Below are 17,346 nucleotides of genomic sequence, written 5' to 3'. Positions count from 1 at the left end.
AGGCTCCTGCAAGTTAAATGTAATGAAGTTCTGGACCTTGCCTTGAGGAACTTTTCTGTAACTGGACTGTTTATTTTTTTAATTAAACACACCTGCAGTACAACAGCCACTTTTGCTTCCCTGAAAAAAAAACAAACAAAAAAAACCTTTAAGAATGGTTCCTTAAATCAGCAATCAGGCATCCCTTCCTAGTGAGTAAAATGCCATGAATCCTCCCCCAAATTTATTTTGAGTACAACCCAAAACCTCAAAATAGGCTGTATCCTGTATCCTCATACAGCTGAGTGCAAAAGGTTTGGGCACTTGTGGTCAAATTGTAAGTAGTTTGTTGTCTAAGAGAAAATAATTTATAGAGAACTTACTTCTTTACATTTTTATAAGCACATTTTACTGTTTATTTGCCTAATTTAATGTATTGGGCAGAAGGCACACTATACCCCACACTCACTGCCCTTGCAAATGCCAAGAAAATCATCCTCAAGCTCTGGAAGAACAGAAACTCTTCAGGAAATTAAAAACTACACACTGGAAACGATCTGTTCTCTCAGAAAGAAATATTCTTATAATTCCAGCATTCAAAACCTTTCAGAGACCCTTTATTATGAACATGGACCCATCTTTCCAAACCATCCATTACTCCCTAGTCTGTTAAACAGTGTCAGCCTTTCATGATGTATGAACCAATAGAAATGTTCCAAAATGACTCGGAACAACATCTTTACATAGACTTCCGTTATACGTTGGTTAGGGAGGTTATGTCCAAGTGTGGAGGTCCTTGGACTTAACTTTGAGAACCAGGAATTAAAATGACCATTTTTATAGACTGAATGTCCAGCTGTGAAGAACCTGATTAAAGTTTAAAGAACTTCCATGTATTTTAACAGTTCTGTACGATTATAGATTTTCACTAGCACCAAACGTCTAAATCGAGAACCATATAGGAACCAAGACTGTTGCTAGAGTTAGTTGACCAAGGTTGTTTAAATGAAGAGATGAGTTGATGAATTATAGATGAGAGTAGTAATTCTTTGTGCTCTCGCTCTGTAACAGCCTTTGTGCCCACCTCCTTCTCTCTCTCTCTCTCTCTCTCTCTCTCTCTCTCTCTCTCTCTCTCTCTCTCTCTCTCTCTCTCTCTCTGTGTTGTTGTGAAACACACTAACTTTGCTACACTGACTTTTCGCAAAAATGTCAGTAACTCATATGAGCTTCTCAGAACATCTGACGGCTCAGATGATTCCAGAGTGGAGGAAGCAGTACGTTTCTTATGAGGTAGGTTGTCATCTAGTCATTAGGTTCAGATTTTGAAGTGTATCTCAGTGTGTGTATTCTTAGATCAATCAATCCCTCAATTAACTAGCAGGTTTTTGAATGTTCTGCTTGTTTAAGCCTACATTTGTCACTATAACGAAGATAAACAGCCTTTTTCATTTCAGGCCCTGAATTCCATACTTAGCAAGGGAGACAAACATGCCGTGTTATACAACAGTAAGTGATATTAATGAATGCACCGTTTTACAAAATGTACCGCATGTACGATTATGCACCTGTTATGCAGCAAATGCTTAGAACCTAAACAATAATAAGTATTCAAATGCATATGCTAATGTGTACTGTAATAATGTATAATACTGAGCTGACTTTCAGCTCACTGCACAGGGTTCTGAAGTTAGAGGCTAAACCCTGTCCTCTCTGGATACGCTAACAACACCCGTCACAGCACAATTTACGGCCCTTTAATAAGACAATGCAATAATCTCATAAATTATTCTCAGTGTAACTGAACACCTCCCACAACTTATCATTGCACAACATATTCTCACAATACCAGAGCTAATACAGGACCAATTAATGATTAATGAGCTTACTGAAGTAAGCCCCTATTAGAGGAGAGAGTGGAATAGATAATATGTGTGGGTTGTAACTAATTGTAATTATTTACAGGGTATATTGTTTTTCTTACGTTTACTGCATGGATTATGATATATACAGTTGAGTGCAAAAGTGTGGGCACTCAGTCAAATTATATGTTTAGTTGATTACAAAAATGAGGAAAAAAATAATAATACAGAATTCTCAGGAACAATTAGTTGTTACTGTTGTTTGCTTAATTCATATTTGCTTAATTTATGTATTAATCAGGTTGAAAAACACCAAGCCTTACGTTAAAATAAATTCAGCCAATAAATAGAAATAATGCCCTAAAATAATTGGAGAATTTTTAATTCCAAACAAACATACACTGTAAAGATTGTTACACTTTTTTTTACACTTTTTTTACACTTTTGTTTTTACACTTTTTACGCTTTTATGCCTCTATCATGCTGCTCTCTTGTTTGATTTTGCTGCTGTAAAAACTGACTTTCCCTGTGGGATAAATAAAGTGATCTATCTATCTATCTATCTATCTATAAAAACAAAAAGGAGCAATTTGTCCTGTAAAAGTCATCCTTTACTTGGGATGGACAATATGGTAAAATATTATAAACACAATATTTAAAGACATTTTCACAATACATGATTTTATCACAATATAAGTGATCAGTAGCAACATATTCTTAAAAATACTATTCAAATAGCCTTCCATATTTAGCACAGTGATTTACATTTTAAATCACATGCATTTAGAAGTAGTTTTCAGCCTTTTAAGCTGACTAGATCTGTCTGGATCACTTAAGTCTATTAATTGTACCGTGCACTGATGGAATCCCACTGATTTGTCTTTGGGGAACATTTTTCTTAAAGTGCTTTTAAGATGTATTATATATAATAGGCATCTTCTTAAAACAACCATGAAAAAGCTGTTTCCTGTGGCAGTGAAGATTTGCTTATGCAGAATGTCAGAGTTAATACCAGTACCATTTATACAACAGTAGTGATTATGTAGCTATATACGGGTTTAATGTGCTCCTGTAACCATTTCCAAATATTTGTAAAATGTGTAGTTATTATCTAATAATCTAATACAGTTTGTCTAACCAAAGTCAAGCTGAATCCGGTAAGCTGCTGGTGGATGTAACATTCCAGAAATTCTTATTATTTTTAAAAATAATTTCTCATTAAAAAAATAATAATACATTTAAATACAACTCTAGACTCTATTCGAACTGCCACCGATGCAACATCACTGGGCAACCAGTGCACTCGGAGGAAAGCGCCAGGTACCCAGCTGTGATGCATCAGCTTAAGTGCATCTATGTGATGTGAGGGATAGAGAGACCATTTGTGCTCTCTCAGGCTCCAGCTGCTTTTAACTTTGGGTATCAAGGAGAAATCTGGAACCAAATCTTGGTTCTTTAACTATGTCAATAGATATTTAGTACTTTTTTTAAAAGCAGTAAATTGGTGTTGCTATCAGTTGTAATGCACTTTGGGGGGGGGGTACATATTAAGTTGTGAGAAGTGAGCTCCCTGGACCAAAATTAGCTACATTAACTTTACACTTCATACTCAAACACACCACCAACACGCCCATGTTCTGAGATGACAAATGTAGCATAGCTTCTATTGGTCCATATCTGTGTGTGGTTGGTTCAGCCCTGCCACACTGTGACTGACCAGCAAAAGCACCAGACTTCAGTCCCAATCTGGAACAGCAGGTGAAATGCTGAAATAGGCGCCCATGAACTCTAGCTGAAATGTGACCCCAGTTCCTAGAAGAGAGGACTAAAATGGAACCATGGTGTCATCCTTACCTGACAGGGTTCACATTGTTATAATGGCGAGGGAACTCATGACCTTAGAGAAGAAAAATCAGGCATGTGATTCATTTGATGTCTCGTTAAAGTATTGAGAAAATTATATTGACAAAAATGTCAACTTGGACTATAACAAATTGTAAAAATGACCCAAAAATGACCTTTTTGATTATGGGAACAGTTCTTTTTTTCATTTTATTAAAAACCCATAGCATATACTTGTGTCTCAGTTATGAGAAAAGAATGTAAATTCCCACAGACTATGACTTATAATCAATTATACACACAGATCACTTTAAAAGCAAGGCCTCAACCTCATATGAAAACAGAAGAACAGACTGCAGCAAGAAGGCCTGTGGTCAGAACAGCAGATTTCTTGTCCAAATAAAAAAAAGAGTACATTGAACATTATTCTTAGGAAGTTCTTGTTTTTATATGGCACACCATGGAGTAAAGAGTTAACATCAGTGAAATATTTGCAGACCACAGTCATCAAAAGCAGGTAAAGCCAGAGCATGAGGAGTTCTTCAACAGATGCGACAGAGAGCTCATGAAGGTGAACAGCTTCTATTCAGGTAGGCTGCTCCTACGTCTCAAACAATGGAGCTCTTTTAATAATTCACCAAATTTTAATGTGATTTTTCTTATTTTTTTAGAAAAGTTGAAAGAGGGAAAACAGAAGCTGGTCTTGTTTGGAATCGTTGCTCTGGATAGTTCTGGTCAAGAAATGGGAGGGGATAAATGTGTCGAAGTCCACTCACCGGCCTACGGACCTATGCTCAGGAAAAACACAGAACTTCGTAAACTCAAAATGGCTGTTGGGGAAGTCTATCTAAGTCTGGCCTTTCTCCAAAGCTACCAGGTAAACATCTCTGAAGTGTAATGTATTTTTTGTCATTTTTGTACAGGATTTCTCAATGGCTATCATTTTGTGATCACAGGAACTGAACTACCAAGGTTTTTATAAGATCACCAAAAAGTATGATGCAAAATTTGCATGTGAGCATGGCTTACAGTGGAAGACTGAAAGACTGGACACTTCTTTCCTGTACACAGAAAGGAACTGCTGTGGGCAAATGATGTTTAGACTGGAGGTGAGAAGGTTGCTGACTAAATTGCTTTTTTAATTGAAACATTACCTGAAATGTCCCATTGTTCCTATGAATTGAACTCCATAGACATTCATGATTCAGCTTGAGGGCGGCAAAAAACAGAAAGCTATAAGAAGGCTTAGAGTCCCACCAAGGGCAACAAAACAGGTAAGAAGTAAAATATCTGTTGATCATAAATTTTGAATGTTTTTCAATGGGCCATTACCTAAGAATCTTGACTTTGAGATATGAGACAGGCTGGATTAGTTACTCAATTATAACTTTTAATTATTAATGACTTTTTAATTATGAATTATGACAATTATAAGCTATGTTACCCAAAAATTACAATGTTGTATAAAGGTTGTATTGAGGTCATGAACCCCAGTATGTTTCAAATACTGCTCTGTTCGGTCAACACCTGAAATATTAATTAAAGTGTTATTTTAGTAGAATAACGGTAAAATGTAAAATAGAGTTTACAACTTTGATCATTGAACATTAATACCACCATCATCATAACGTTAATACCACCTGCCTAATATTGAGTTGGCCCCCCGTGTGCCGGCACAACAGATCCGAGCATTTGAGACATGGACATCTGAAGGCGTGTTGTGGTATCTGGCACGTTAGCAGCAGATCTCTTAGGTCCTGTAGATATGAGGTGGGACCTCCATGGATCACATCAGTGAAGATGTTCTGACCCGGACATCTGGCCAGCACAAATGGTTCTTGTTAAAGTGGTTCAGATTCTTACACTTGCCCATTTTTCTGCTTTCAACACTTTTAAGAACTGACTGTTCACTTGCTGCCTAATATATCCACCCTGACTGATTCCACTGTAGTTGAAGATGTTTTTTTTACTTCACCTGTTAGTGATGATAGTGTTATGGCTGATCAGTGTATGTGTGTGTATGACAAGACTTTAATAAAATAAGGTGACAGAGAAATTGTCTATAATAAATCCTTTATGGACTGCTAAATGAAACCTCTGGCACTCTAAGACTGTGTATTTTCATTCATGCAAAGACAGCTGGACAGTGGATAACCTTTCGGATCGGAGTCACCTGTGGCCTTCTGATGGCTCTGCTAACTTTAATTGCCTTTGAAGGTTAGTAGGACTACGCTAAATCCATATTACCCCAAAATAACTTCATACTGCTTTAGAATTCATATCTCACCATTCAATGGCTTTCTAATGCTCATCTATGTGTGCAAGTGTGGAACAGATCCCCCCTAGAGCACCTGAAGCCACTCCTCCAGCTGTACAGAGGGAGCTTTCTACTGATTAAGTTCCTGTATCTCATGGCACTAAGCATGTGTTGCTGGAGAAGATCTGGAATCAATCACGTCCTTATCTTTGAGCTGGATCCCAGACATCACTTATCACATCAACATGTTTTAGAGGTGATGAGCTCAGAATTACTTCCGTCGTATCATCACCATCACGTAGCAGTGAAAGCAGACGTGCTGATGTTCTTTGTGTTCATTATAGGTGGCAGGGTGTCTGGCTGTATGTTGGTGTGCTAGCATGCTGGCGTGTCTACATCCTTCATTCCTGTCAGTCTCTCAGCAGCTCCACCCCATGTTCTTCCACAGTCTGCTGCTGCTCCTGCTGTTAAACCCCACCCCAACTTGTCACTCTCGTTCTCGTCGCTGGCTCCTGGCTGTGATGGTGAGATGTGACATGGCAGATCTCATGCTAGGGCTTTGTGATCACAGCAAAAGTCATAAATTATATAACTATAAATATCAGTTATATTCCAAATCTACACAAGTCCCCTTTTTCTCTATACTTTCTGTTGTCTTTATATTCAGTTGTGTGTGAAAATTTGGACACCCTTGGACAGGTGACACATACAGTCATTTTCCTTTTATATGGAAATAAAGTAAATACAGCATCCAATCAAACATAACACAATATTTTTGACATATCCAACATGTCTTTTTATGAAACACTGTTCCTTTTTTCTCCAAACAAATTGTTGCCAGGTGTAAGGAAATATTGATATATCAGAAGTAACAGTTCATCTTTAATTGCTGCCTGATATATCCCACTTCTTGACAGATGATAATAATAATAATAATAATAATAATGAAGATAATAAAAAATGCTTTTCAATTCAACTAGTGTTAAATTATGGCTGATTGGTGTACATTGCTGTATATTAAATGGTAACCCCAGTATTGTAATACCAGATGACACTAGGTTCTTGCCAACATACAATTCTAATTGTGTCAAATGTCATCTGTTCAGAACATTTGTTTCCCTAACTAATCTGGCTTGTCTAGATGTTCCCTACAATACTTAAAATTTTGAGTTCAAGCTCATAGGTAAAGTTTTATTTTAATGACTCTTTTATGAAGATTATATTTATGCAAGCAGCACTGCATAGTGAAACAGTGCACCACCACTCTTGACTCAGCCAAGACTTCCTGCAGGTTCATGTGGGGCCTTTCTTACCAGCATATAAGCGGTTATTTCAGATCCCGTAAACTTGGCTGTCTTCTTATAGCCTGATTTGCTAATCAAGGTCTGGGACCATGTTTACAGAATCTGACCCTTTGCCATAACTGTACATTAGGATTCACTAGAAATATTGTGTTTTATGTTTGGTTTGTGACTGAAGCTGTGTGAACCGCAATTTATAATGAAAAAAAATACAAAATGTGTAATTTGACCAAGAGTGTCAGAACGCTTGCATACAATTATATGCAATTGTAGGGCCAGAGTACATAAAACAAACAATCTCAGATAAACACACATGTTTGGTTTGTGTGCAGTGTCTTTATATGATTGTTGCTAGCTTGGGAAGTTGAGGAATGCTCTCTCCTCATTAAATCTTCAACATTGCATATAAACTACACAAACTATTCATGTGTAGGTTCACTGGTTCTTTTGCATTACAAAAATAGTTCTAATATAAATTAAACTAAAATTCCCCTTTAATGTTAACAGTGTCTTTTTATGACACCACTGCTACTCCTGTTCATCCACAGTGGAAAGTCCTGACAGCACCTTTCCGGCCTGTTGGGTTTGCAGAGTGCTGGTTAGCTGACCAGCTCAACAGTCTAAGCCCCTTCATCTTGAGCCTGTGGGATATGCTGTGCTTCTACACCTCTCAGATAAATTGGCAAGATCAGTGGGCTGGGAGCTTTCTGTATAAAGGTACGAGGAACCCTAGACCACTCCGATCTAACCATGCAGCTGTTTGTGTATTTAATTGGACAACGAATCTATATTTATATAATCTACAGAATCTATGCGGGACAAATAGAGCCTTTTAAAGCCACCATGTATCAACCATTAACACACCCCCAGGACTGCCTGTATGTCGTATAGGTTGATCCACACACTAAAGTTTATGAGACTGATGGTTCCAGTCCAAACATAACGGTTTGCTTCATATATTTCAGCCTGGACTGTTTTTAAATGGGTCACAATAAAGAACAGTGAAATCACAGGTCATTTACATATCAGTCTTAAATCATTATGTACTTTGTTTTACACCCATGAGCCAAAACATTATGACTTGCAGATAGATGAAGCAAATAATAATGAGTATCTTGTAACAACGACGCTTGTCAAGTTCTAAGATGTATTTTAAACAGCAACGGAATACATAGTACCTATCAAACATGACCCCATGAAGTGCAAACCATAAATGTGCCTTACCAGTCTGCAGAGTGCCAATGCTAACCCCTGTCCACCACTGAAAGCACCTACAATGAACACACAAGCATTTGAACAGCATAGACCACCGGGTCTGACAAACCCTGTTTTGGGTACCATTAATCTGTAGGATGTGCAGTTCATGGCAGCCCCACCTCGCAACTTGCAGGTCTGCTGGCACGTCTGCTACCACAAGGCTCCTTCAGAAGTCTCATAGAGTGAGCTGTTTTGGTGACACAAGAAGAACCAACTCTGTATCAGGCATATATATTTATAATTATAATTTATATATATATATATATATATATATATATATATATATATATATATATATATATATATGTTATAATGTTTTGGCTTGTCAGTGTAAAAAAGCACACAAATCTCAGAGTGGACTCCAAGACATGACATAACTGTGACTGAATAATATAAAGTAGGAGTAGCACTGTTTCAGAGCTGCTAAATAAGGTTCTAGATTAATACTACACTAAGTGTTTTCATCTGTCTGTGTGTGTTTTCTTTAGAGAATCTGGACTGGGAGAGACAGAGCAAAGTAGTCACATGTCTGATTCAGTGTTTCCCTCCATGGCTGAGGTTCACTCAGTGTCTACGGCAGTACTGGGACAGTAGTAACACCTTGCACCTTCTGAACGCTGGCAAATACTCCACTGTTTTTCTCATGGTCACCTTCGCAAGCCTCTACAACACAGCCAGAGGTACTGTGATCTCACCTGCAATGCAGATTGTTTCTGCAGAAAAGTTTCAGATCAGGGCAAAATCTGTAGGAGGAAGCTGCACAAAAACATATTTTGGTTTTTGCTGAATAATTAAGAAAATAGTTTAGAAAGATTATTTTTTCTGTTTATGCAACATATCACATTTTGAGATTTAGTGGGTAGTACCAGAAATGTCAGTTTTGACCTTCTGAAAGTTCTGATCAATGACTGCAGAAAACATGGACAGCGCAATGGCATGACGTGTAGCTCAGCCTATTTTCCATCTAATTTTGTCCTCCTTTGTTGTCTTTCCAGCTCCAATGTAACACAGTTTTCCCTGTGTTAATACTTTCCCACTTTTTATTTTACCCCAAGAATTAGTTTTAAACCAATATGCTGTATCATAAGAAGTTGAGGTTACACTTAGGAATTAAGTGATTGACAGCCTTGGCAGAGAAAGACAGTCTGAAGGACCTGTATCACACACACTTTCTGTTCATTACATGGAGTAGCTGAGTTGTAGTGGAACTTGTAATGCGCTGTAAGCTCAATAAAGGCGGTCTGAGACACGCCTGGTCTGTGAAAAAAAGGGGCAGGTCTTCCAAATATGTATGCCAGCCTGGCTCTGCCTCTGGTCTTTACTGAGCAGAATCTGGTTGCAATTTTGCCAACATAGCAGACAGTTTTGGCCTTATTTCTATAGAACAGAAGGGAATGGAACCACAGTGTCCATGTTTTCTAAAGTCATTGGTCCTGATCATGAATAGTAGGCTAACATAATAGATGTCTATGTCAGCCAGAGTGATTTTCAGTGATTTTCAGGTTCTTCCGCTACCTATTAGCTACATTGGCATGTTAGCTTCAGTGCATATATAAGGAAGCAGTATGGAAACTAAACATGTCTTGGCTAATATATTGCATTTTAGGCATCTGATTTTGACTAAATCGTGACTCATTCAGACTAAAGGTTTATTTCTGCTTCTGTGTCAAGCTACAGTGTACTTACATTTTTGTGTGGGTCAGTAAAGCATAGGGTATGTGGCTACACATAGGCTGTAGGCTGTGATATAGACTTGACACAGAAGTATGTCATGGTCTTCAGTCTTGTCTTGATCTTGACTAGTTATAGTTGTTGACTTGTGTTGAATTGCTATGAAAATAGTTTAGGGATTTAGTTTGAGAGTGAGAATGTAATGTGTGGGCCCACATAAATGTCCTTTATTTCTGTAATCATAGGGATTTGTAGTAAGGAAACCTTAAAACGAGTGTGAAAGTTGATGAGTATGATCTATGTGTTTGTTTAGTGAGAGCTGCCCTGGCTACTGAAGTGAGTGTGTATCTGTACCTGTGGGCCATGGCTACCTGTATGAGTGTGTTAGTGACTGTCAGCTGGGACCTAAGGATGGACTGGGGACTGCTACAAGGGAATGGCCTCCTAAAAAAGGAGCTGTTATTCACAAGAGAGGTAGAACAGAGCCTATGTTGGTTTGTGTGTCTGCATGCACATGTACTACAGATATATTAGAGGAAAGTGCAGTATGCTCCAGTATGTATGTTTAATGAATGTTGATGGATTCATGTAAATGGCATTGTATACACAGAGATAGGTAGAGTAGCTTAAACCCATATTTGAGTAACTGGGGTAATTACTTAAATACAAGTAAAACTAGCCTAACAATTAATAATCATGAGTAAAATAGTAGGGATACAGTATGAATATGGAGCCTTTTAATACATTCAGGGTTTATCTGCATAGCAGTTAAAGTTGGTCAGGAGCTATTTTTCTAAGTACATCAGCATTATCACACAAACTTAAATCTCTTAACTTAAAACTTAACTCTTAATGGAAGTCAGTGTAAAAAGATGGTGAAGTGAAAAACATTAATTATCTTCATCTACAGTGGCATCTGTCAAATGATGGGATACATTAGGCAGCAAGTGAACAGTCACTTCTTGAAGGTAGGAAAAAAGGGCAAGAATCTGGGACACTTTGACAAGGCCCAAATTGTGATGTCTGTATGACTAGGTCATAACATCCCCAAAACATCTTGTAGAGTTTCTGGTTTGCAGTGGTTAGCACCTGCCAAAAGTGGTCAAAGAAAGGAGAATCTGTAAACCGGCGACAGTGTCATGGGCACCTAAGGCTTATTGATACAATCCATGGAGGCCCCACCTCACAGCTTACAGGACGTAAAGGATCTGCTCCTAATGTCTTGTGCAGAGGTCCTGTGGAGTTCTGTTGTGGCGGCAGTATTAGGCAGGTGGTACTTAGATACACAACATTTACTATTCAGATATCCAGCATGTGTTTCTGGTGTACTGATACTTTATACTTTGTTCAGGCTTTCATCCTTTCATATATTGCTATTTCGCAATATGCTTCATGGTTTTTTAGTCATATCTCCCAGCCTTACTTTACAGATTAGTTTTTGACTTAAACACTGGAGTCTCTTTCAGGTGTATTACTATGCAGCCATGTTAGCAGATGTGCTACTGCGGATCTCCTGGGCTATAAATATCCTCCTGGCTCAGATGAAGGATTCAGCTGCTGCTGCTTCTGCTAGTGCTGTACTGGCTCCACTGGAGGTCCTCAGGTTAGATTTGCCTTTCTAAAGTGAAAAAAGTGCAGAGCCACTCAGTGTATTGATTCTTAATAAAGATGCTGGAAACAAATCTGACAGCAGTGTCAATGTACGATTTTTAAACCTGGTGTTGCGAGAATGAACCTTTAATGTAGGGACTGTGATGGATGTAGAGACCTTTTCAAGTTGGTTTTACTCCATTCTGCAGGCGTTCTATCTGGAACCTCTTTCGACTAGAGAACGAACATCTCAAAAACTGTGAGCAGTGTCGAGCCGTTCGGGATTTTGATTTCCCTGTCAACCTGCCAGAGCAGTTCCTCCAGGAGACGCTGATGGACCAGGATGAGCTAGATAACGATCACCATGCTACCAGTACTTCACACCATAAATCAACTTGCTTACCTTTCAGATTTTTAAGGTGACTGCTTGCCTTACATGACATAAGCTTACCTCTACTATATGTATAGAATAGAAATAGACAATAAAGTGGTTTCTTTTTTTGCAGACCAAGATTTGAGGAGACAAACTTACCCATAGAGAACCCAGAGAAGGAGCCAGAGCTGAGTCCATAAAGGAAAGACGTGTGTACATGTAGATGAAACTACATTAGGTAATTAATAATATGGAATGTTAATGAGAGTCTAACCTCCCCATTAATCAATACATCGCAATTCTGCTGGACTTATTACTGGACTGTCGTATTCCATTTTTTGTTAAATACTTTAATACATACATATAAGCAGCAAGACCAATATGTCCCTCAAAATAATACTGTCCTTTATTTCATTTCTAAAACCATCAGTATTTCAATTTTTCCAGACCAGCTGATATGCAAAAATCAGGCAAGCATGTACTATACAGCAGCTTGAGCCCGAGCGAATAGAGAGGAAAAAAAGAGCATGGGAGGAGAAAGTGAGAGTCCAGCATTTCTCTCTCCAGAGGACTGTTGTTCTCTGTTCTGCTTCCTACTCTGTGTTCACGTCAGCAGTCCCCTAGTCAGCTCTTTTTCACTAAAGCAGCCCTCTCTCTGCTCTCCTCCTGTTATAGTCCAAACCCAGCACTGTAGCTCTGATATTTGAAGCATGTATATTGTGTTAATGAACAGGTGCATTGTCCTTTGCTTGTTTCTTTCCTTTCCATGCAGTGGTCCATGAACCATTTGTATGGTGTGTGTGTGTGTGTGTGTGTAGTAATCAGTAAAATGCTGAGCATCACATTCATAACAACCCAGCCTGTAGGATGTTAGCATGTGTGAATGCATTTATGTGTGTGTGTGTGTTTAGTATATGTGTGTGTTTTTGTATGTGGGTAATAGAAAGAGTATTACTTATGATAAAATGACTGCTTTATCGCTTACAGCTCTATGCAGATTGGTGTATTTGGCATTGAAGTTCTTTTGATATATCCAGGGAAACTATTGCATGTCCATTTTCCCCTCATCGTGCAGCGCAGTTTGGCATGGTATTGATATTTAAGTGGCATAATCCATGTAATTAGTGGTGGTAGTCCTGTTTGGTCGAAGAGTAGACCGGGTTAGAGTGGCTTGAAGTAATTAGGACTCACTGGTCATCTACCAGGGGTCTCTCTCCACTGTGTTCTTCCGGCTGGCTTTTGGGACTGCTGCCTGCTCCATCCCCGTCCGCTCTCTTGCTGGCCGGGTTGAGAGTGAGGACAGTTCCTGCTCTCTCTGAGCCCTCCAGATGCCTTGCTGCCACATCCTCTGGGTTGTCCCCAGGCCGTGCTCGCAACGGGTCAGCTTTGCCCGTCTCCGTGCTGGCTCTTTCCTCAATGGCCGCTCCAGGGAAGTGACCGTTTCTCAGTGTCTCTCTGCAGTCCCCATAGAGGTGCTGCTCCAGAGTCAGGTTCGACTGGGCCAAGTGTTTAAAGTCGGACTCGAAGGGGAAGGAAGGGCTCGGCTGGGTCACTCCGTCCACCTGGCCCAGCACCACGGAGCCCCGGTATGCCTCAATAGCCTCCGGGAGCATGGACTTGATCTTGGGCAACCAGCGCTTGCGAACCCTACGGGCGTTCGTGCACATATCTGCGGCGATCACGTTCATTTCGCTCTCCTTGAAGTTGGGGGCAAAGTTCTGGCAATACACTTGAGGAAAGGGGGTAGAAACAAAAGAAGAAATAGCAGCCAGCTGTTAATTCCAGTGTCAAGCATGCAAGTTAGGCTTCAGCAGAGCACCCAGGATGTAGTCTATGGTATATGATTCTCACATTTTGACCAAAGTATACTAAAATTTGTGTTATACCCAAGCTTGTAATTCCGTTAACTAAATCCTGGGAGTTGAGGCAAGATAAATGCATGCACATGCAGGTTTGCTGTATAAGCTTAAGAGAAGGTCAACGCTGACTCACGTTTAACTGTGTTTAGTATGCGGCTGTCCAGAGGTTTGCGATTTGGATCGCAGTTGGAGGAGCGGATGCCTGTCCCACAGCTGTCAGCCAGCGTGTTCCTGCAATTGTGATACCACAGTCAGCCACGGGGGGGCACAAGCACTAAACATTTCCACAACAGCAGCATTCATCACATACACCACTCTGATTCTTTGAAAGTCTAATTTGCAGAGACTGACTGCACATGGGTCCACATTCTAAAATGTCCGACTTATCTGAGTATTTTCACAGGTGTTTATATAATCAAATTGCTGCAGACCTACATGCTTTAAGCGTGAGTGCTGTCCTTCTACAGACCTGTCAAAAAATGCAGCAAGCAGGCGCCGGAGCAGGACTTTGTGCTTGACCCCGGCGCACAAGTGGCAATTCATCAGCTGCCCACGTGTCATAAACACACCAGATCCTTTCACAACACCAACGAGAGAGAAACAATGAGGCTCCAGCTCTCCAAATGTGTCATCATGAAGTATGCTAGCCTACTCAGTCAGTTGATCAGCTCTTTCTCAAATAACGTATAGGATAGGCCTTACCTGCAATCAGCTCGAGTCTCTCTCCTGGATCTCCCTCTGTGTAGAGGGCTGGGTGGCAGCGGTACCCGATCTGGCTGATAAGTCCGGCTGGCAAAGCTTCCCTGTCCCCTCCAAGCAGTACGCAGAAACGGCTCTCCAGAGACGGAGGCAGGGAGGACACCTCCATCTTCTCGTGCACTAGGAGGAGAGGAGAGACAGATACACAAAAAGTCATGGGGGTGCTTAATCCCAAATGTTCAGACAAGTCTATATTAGAACTTGATCCATCATGACATTTACTGCCATAGAGACTGGCCGAGACACCATAGATCTTCCCGCTGGTAAGGTTGTCGTATGAGTCATCTTCAAAGTCCTCTTCCTCATTCTGATGGGACGTGGGGCTGTCAGTGGTGGGCAGGCTGGATGCCCCGGGGCTGGAGTGATCTCTGGATGAGTGCTCATACGGGTGGACCACACTTAGGGTCCCGTTCCCCAGCCCACTGGTGTAAAAAAGCGTGCTACCCCTGGAAGACCTACTCCTGAGTCCCTTGGCATCGTCCTCGGCTTGCTTGAGCTCCCCGCTCTGAGCGCACACCGGGGTCTCCAGCTTCTCCTCCTTGATTTTGCAGACGGCCGTGGGCTGGTCGCCTAGCAACAGAGAGGAGTTGTTGTTGTTGTTGTTCGGGCTGGGTGGATCGTCCACGGCAGACGTCTGCGAGTCACAGAACGGAGCGTTGGCCTTGAACATCAGGTCCATGCCGCGCTCTACGATGTTCTGGATCTGCAAGTAGCCCGCTGTGTACATGACCATCAACTGGTCGGAAGCAGTCACAGTCATTCTACCCGTGTAGCAGAAGGACAGGATCTGCTGGAAGCAGGACGGTGCCACGGACGAGGGCAACTCGAACAGGGCCTGGCTGCTGTCGCTGAAGAGGTCGCGGAAGTAGAGGCTGCTGGCGGCCAGCACGGCCCGGTGGGCCTTGAAGGCCTGACCGTTGACCATGATGGCCACATCGCAGTGCTGGCCCAGCAGCCGCTGCTCGTTCAGGCTGTCCAGCACCGCGCTGCCGAAGTTGGGGATCTCCATGTGCAGGAGCTGAGACATCACGCCGGCTTCAGATCTCCACAGGATGTAGAGAGAGGACTTCCCCAGTGGACATCTGCAGAAGGGTCCACACAGAAAAAGCATCAATGCAAAGGGCAAGGAGGGGGAACAAAAAAGTTGCAGCTTACACAAGAAAACAACAGGAATTGACCCCGTTCCCAAAAGTAAGAACTTGGCATGATGCTAGCTCTCTGAATCACGAAGGACGACTGAACCAGGCAAGAAAGAAAAAAAAAGCAACCTGGAGGAGAAATGCTGAAGAGCAGCAGCTCCCCTACCAAATGCCTTCCTCTCTCTCTCCCCCCCCAGCATTAGCACAGTCTACATGTTTGGTAACTCTGACTAAGCTTGGCAGGAGTATTCAGCAGAAGAAGTAGAAGCTGCAAACTGACCCACCAACCCTGCCCTCCCCTCCCTCCCTCCCCTGTCCCACCACCCCACTACCTGACCTCTACAGCAGAATCCTCCGAGACGGGAGAGAAGGCAGACAGCTTCCTCACATTAGCTTGGCAGAACGAAGGAGAACGAGAAAGGGAGAGAGAGAGAGGGTGAGAGAGCGCGAGAGAGAGAGATGTCTCTCAATCCGTCCTCTCCTCCCTGCACAGGACTTCCTAGTGAGAGAGAGGGAAAGCGAGCGTCTGTGTGCAATCGATGCACCATCTACTGTATGTCACAGAGAGGGAGAGAGAGGCTATAGGCACAGACACAGAGACGGGGGAGAGAGGGGGAGGGAGGGAGGGAGACTGAGAGAAAGTCATTTAAGGACACATGGAGTGAGAGAGGGGGAGAGAGAGTGAGAGAGAGAGAGAACAAGAAAGAACAGAGTGTGTGTGTGAGAGAGAGAGAGGGAGGCTGATGCGGATAATTGCCCTGCAGAGTTAAACGCATGCATGTGCGATAGAGACAAAAGACAGGCAGAGGCACAGCAATGGCTCACTTTTATTAGAGCATCTAAAAGAGAGAAAGAGAGAGATAGAGAAAAGATGGGGGGTGGTGGGGGGGCAAGGGGGAGAAATGAGCAAATTCACCTCATGTCAACCTCCTCGGCGAGACTGAAACAGGCGCAGTCACATAATCCATCAGGAGCTCTCTCTCCCTTTTCCCTTTCCCCCCTTTCTTTCCCCCTTCTCTCTCTCTCTCTCTCTCTCTCTCTCTCTCTTTCTCGCTCTCCCTCCCTCGCTCTCTCTCTCTGCCATGCTCGGCAGGATTATTTACATTAAGGGCAGACAAATGGAGTGTGCCAGGAGAGAGCAACGCTGCAATGCAGTCCCTGTCACAGGCTGGCATGCTCAGTACAGAGTCTGCATACCCAATCAGATGTGCCAACACGGCATCAGACAGATAACAGCCAGACAGGAGAGGAGGGGGGGGGGGGGGGTTGGTGGTGGGGGGGAGAGAAAAGAGAAAAAGAAAGAAAAACACAGGCAGACTCAGCCTCCAACCTGCATCTGCCGTCACGTCTATACAGAAAAATCACAGAGAGCAGGCTTTTAGGCTCTTAGGCTCTTAGCAGGGCGGTTATGTGAGTTTGTCATGATTCGTGAGGTACACAGGCAAAGCACTGCAGTGTGA

At 41.8% G+C, this 17,346-nt stretch overlaps 2 protein-coding genes across 6 annotated transcripts; one reads left to right on the top strand and one right to left on the bottom strand.

Moving 5' to 3' along the window:
* The first annotated feature begins 1,185 nt into the window (after positions 1–1,185).
* Positions 1,186–13,025, top strand: LOC140542360 (xenotropic and polytropic retrovirus receptor 1 homolog). Its single transcript, XM_072665309.1, has 15 exons — positions 1,186–1,269; positions 1,434–1,485; positions 4,178–4,270; positions 4,352–4,557; positions 4,637–4,789; positions 4,874–4,954; positions 5,816–5,897; positions 6,006–6,193; positions 6,282–6,461; positions 7,787–7,955; positions 8,984–9,175; positions 10,480–10,640; positions 11,633–11,769; positions 11,966–12,175; positions 12,263–13,025. Exons 1-15 carry the CDS (start codon positions 1,186–1,188, stop codon positions 12,327–12,329), a joined length of 2,055 nt encoding a protein of 684 aa, XP_072521410.1. The 3' UTR covers positions 12,330–13,025.
* Positions 12,263–16,840, bottom strand: nacc2 (NACC family member 2). Of its 5 annotated transcripts, none has more exons than XM_072665007.1 (5): positions 16,803–16,840; positions 14,691–15,829; positions 14,458–14,563; positions 14,122–14,219; positions 12,263–13,858 (listed from the first exon to the last, which is right to left on the bottom strand). In XM_072665007.1, exons 1-5 carry the CDS (start codon positions 16,805–16,807, stop codon positions 13,317–13,319), a joined length of 1,890 nt encoding a protein of 629 aa, XP_072521108.1. In that variant the 5' UTR covers positions 16,808–16,840; the 3' UTR covers positions 12,263–13,316. The 5 variants fall into 5 exon arrangements, with proteins under 5 accessions (XP_072521108.1, XP_072521109.1, XP_072521110.1 ...); XM_072665008.1 differs by lacking the exon at positions 16,803–16,840 and adding an exon at positions 16,224–16,438; XM_072665009.1 differs by lacking the exon at positions 16,803–16,840 and having other exon boundaries at positions 14,691–14,867; positions 14,970–15,872.
* Positions 16,841–17,346: the final 506 nt, after the last annotated feature.

Source organism: Salminus brasiliensis, chromosome 20 (genome assembly GCF_030463535.1).
Source record: "Salminus brasiliensis chromosome 20, fSalBra1.hap2, whole genome shotgun sequence".
Classification (NCBI taxonomy): domain Eukaryota; kingdom Metazoa; phylum Chordata; class Actinopteri; order Characiformes; family Bryconidae; genus Salminus; species Salminus brasiliensis.
Note: the sequence above shows the minus strand (reverse complement) of the source record. Positions and strands in the feature narration are given on the sequence as shown.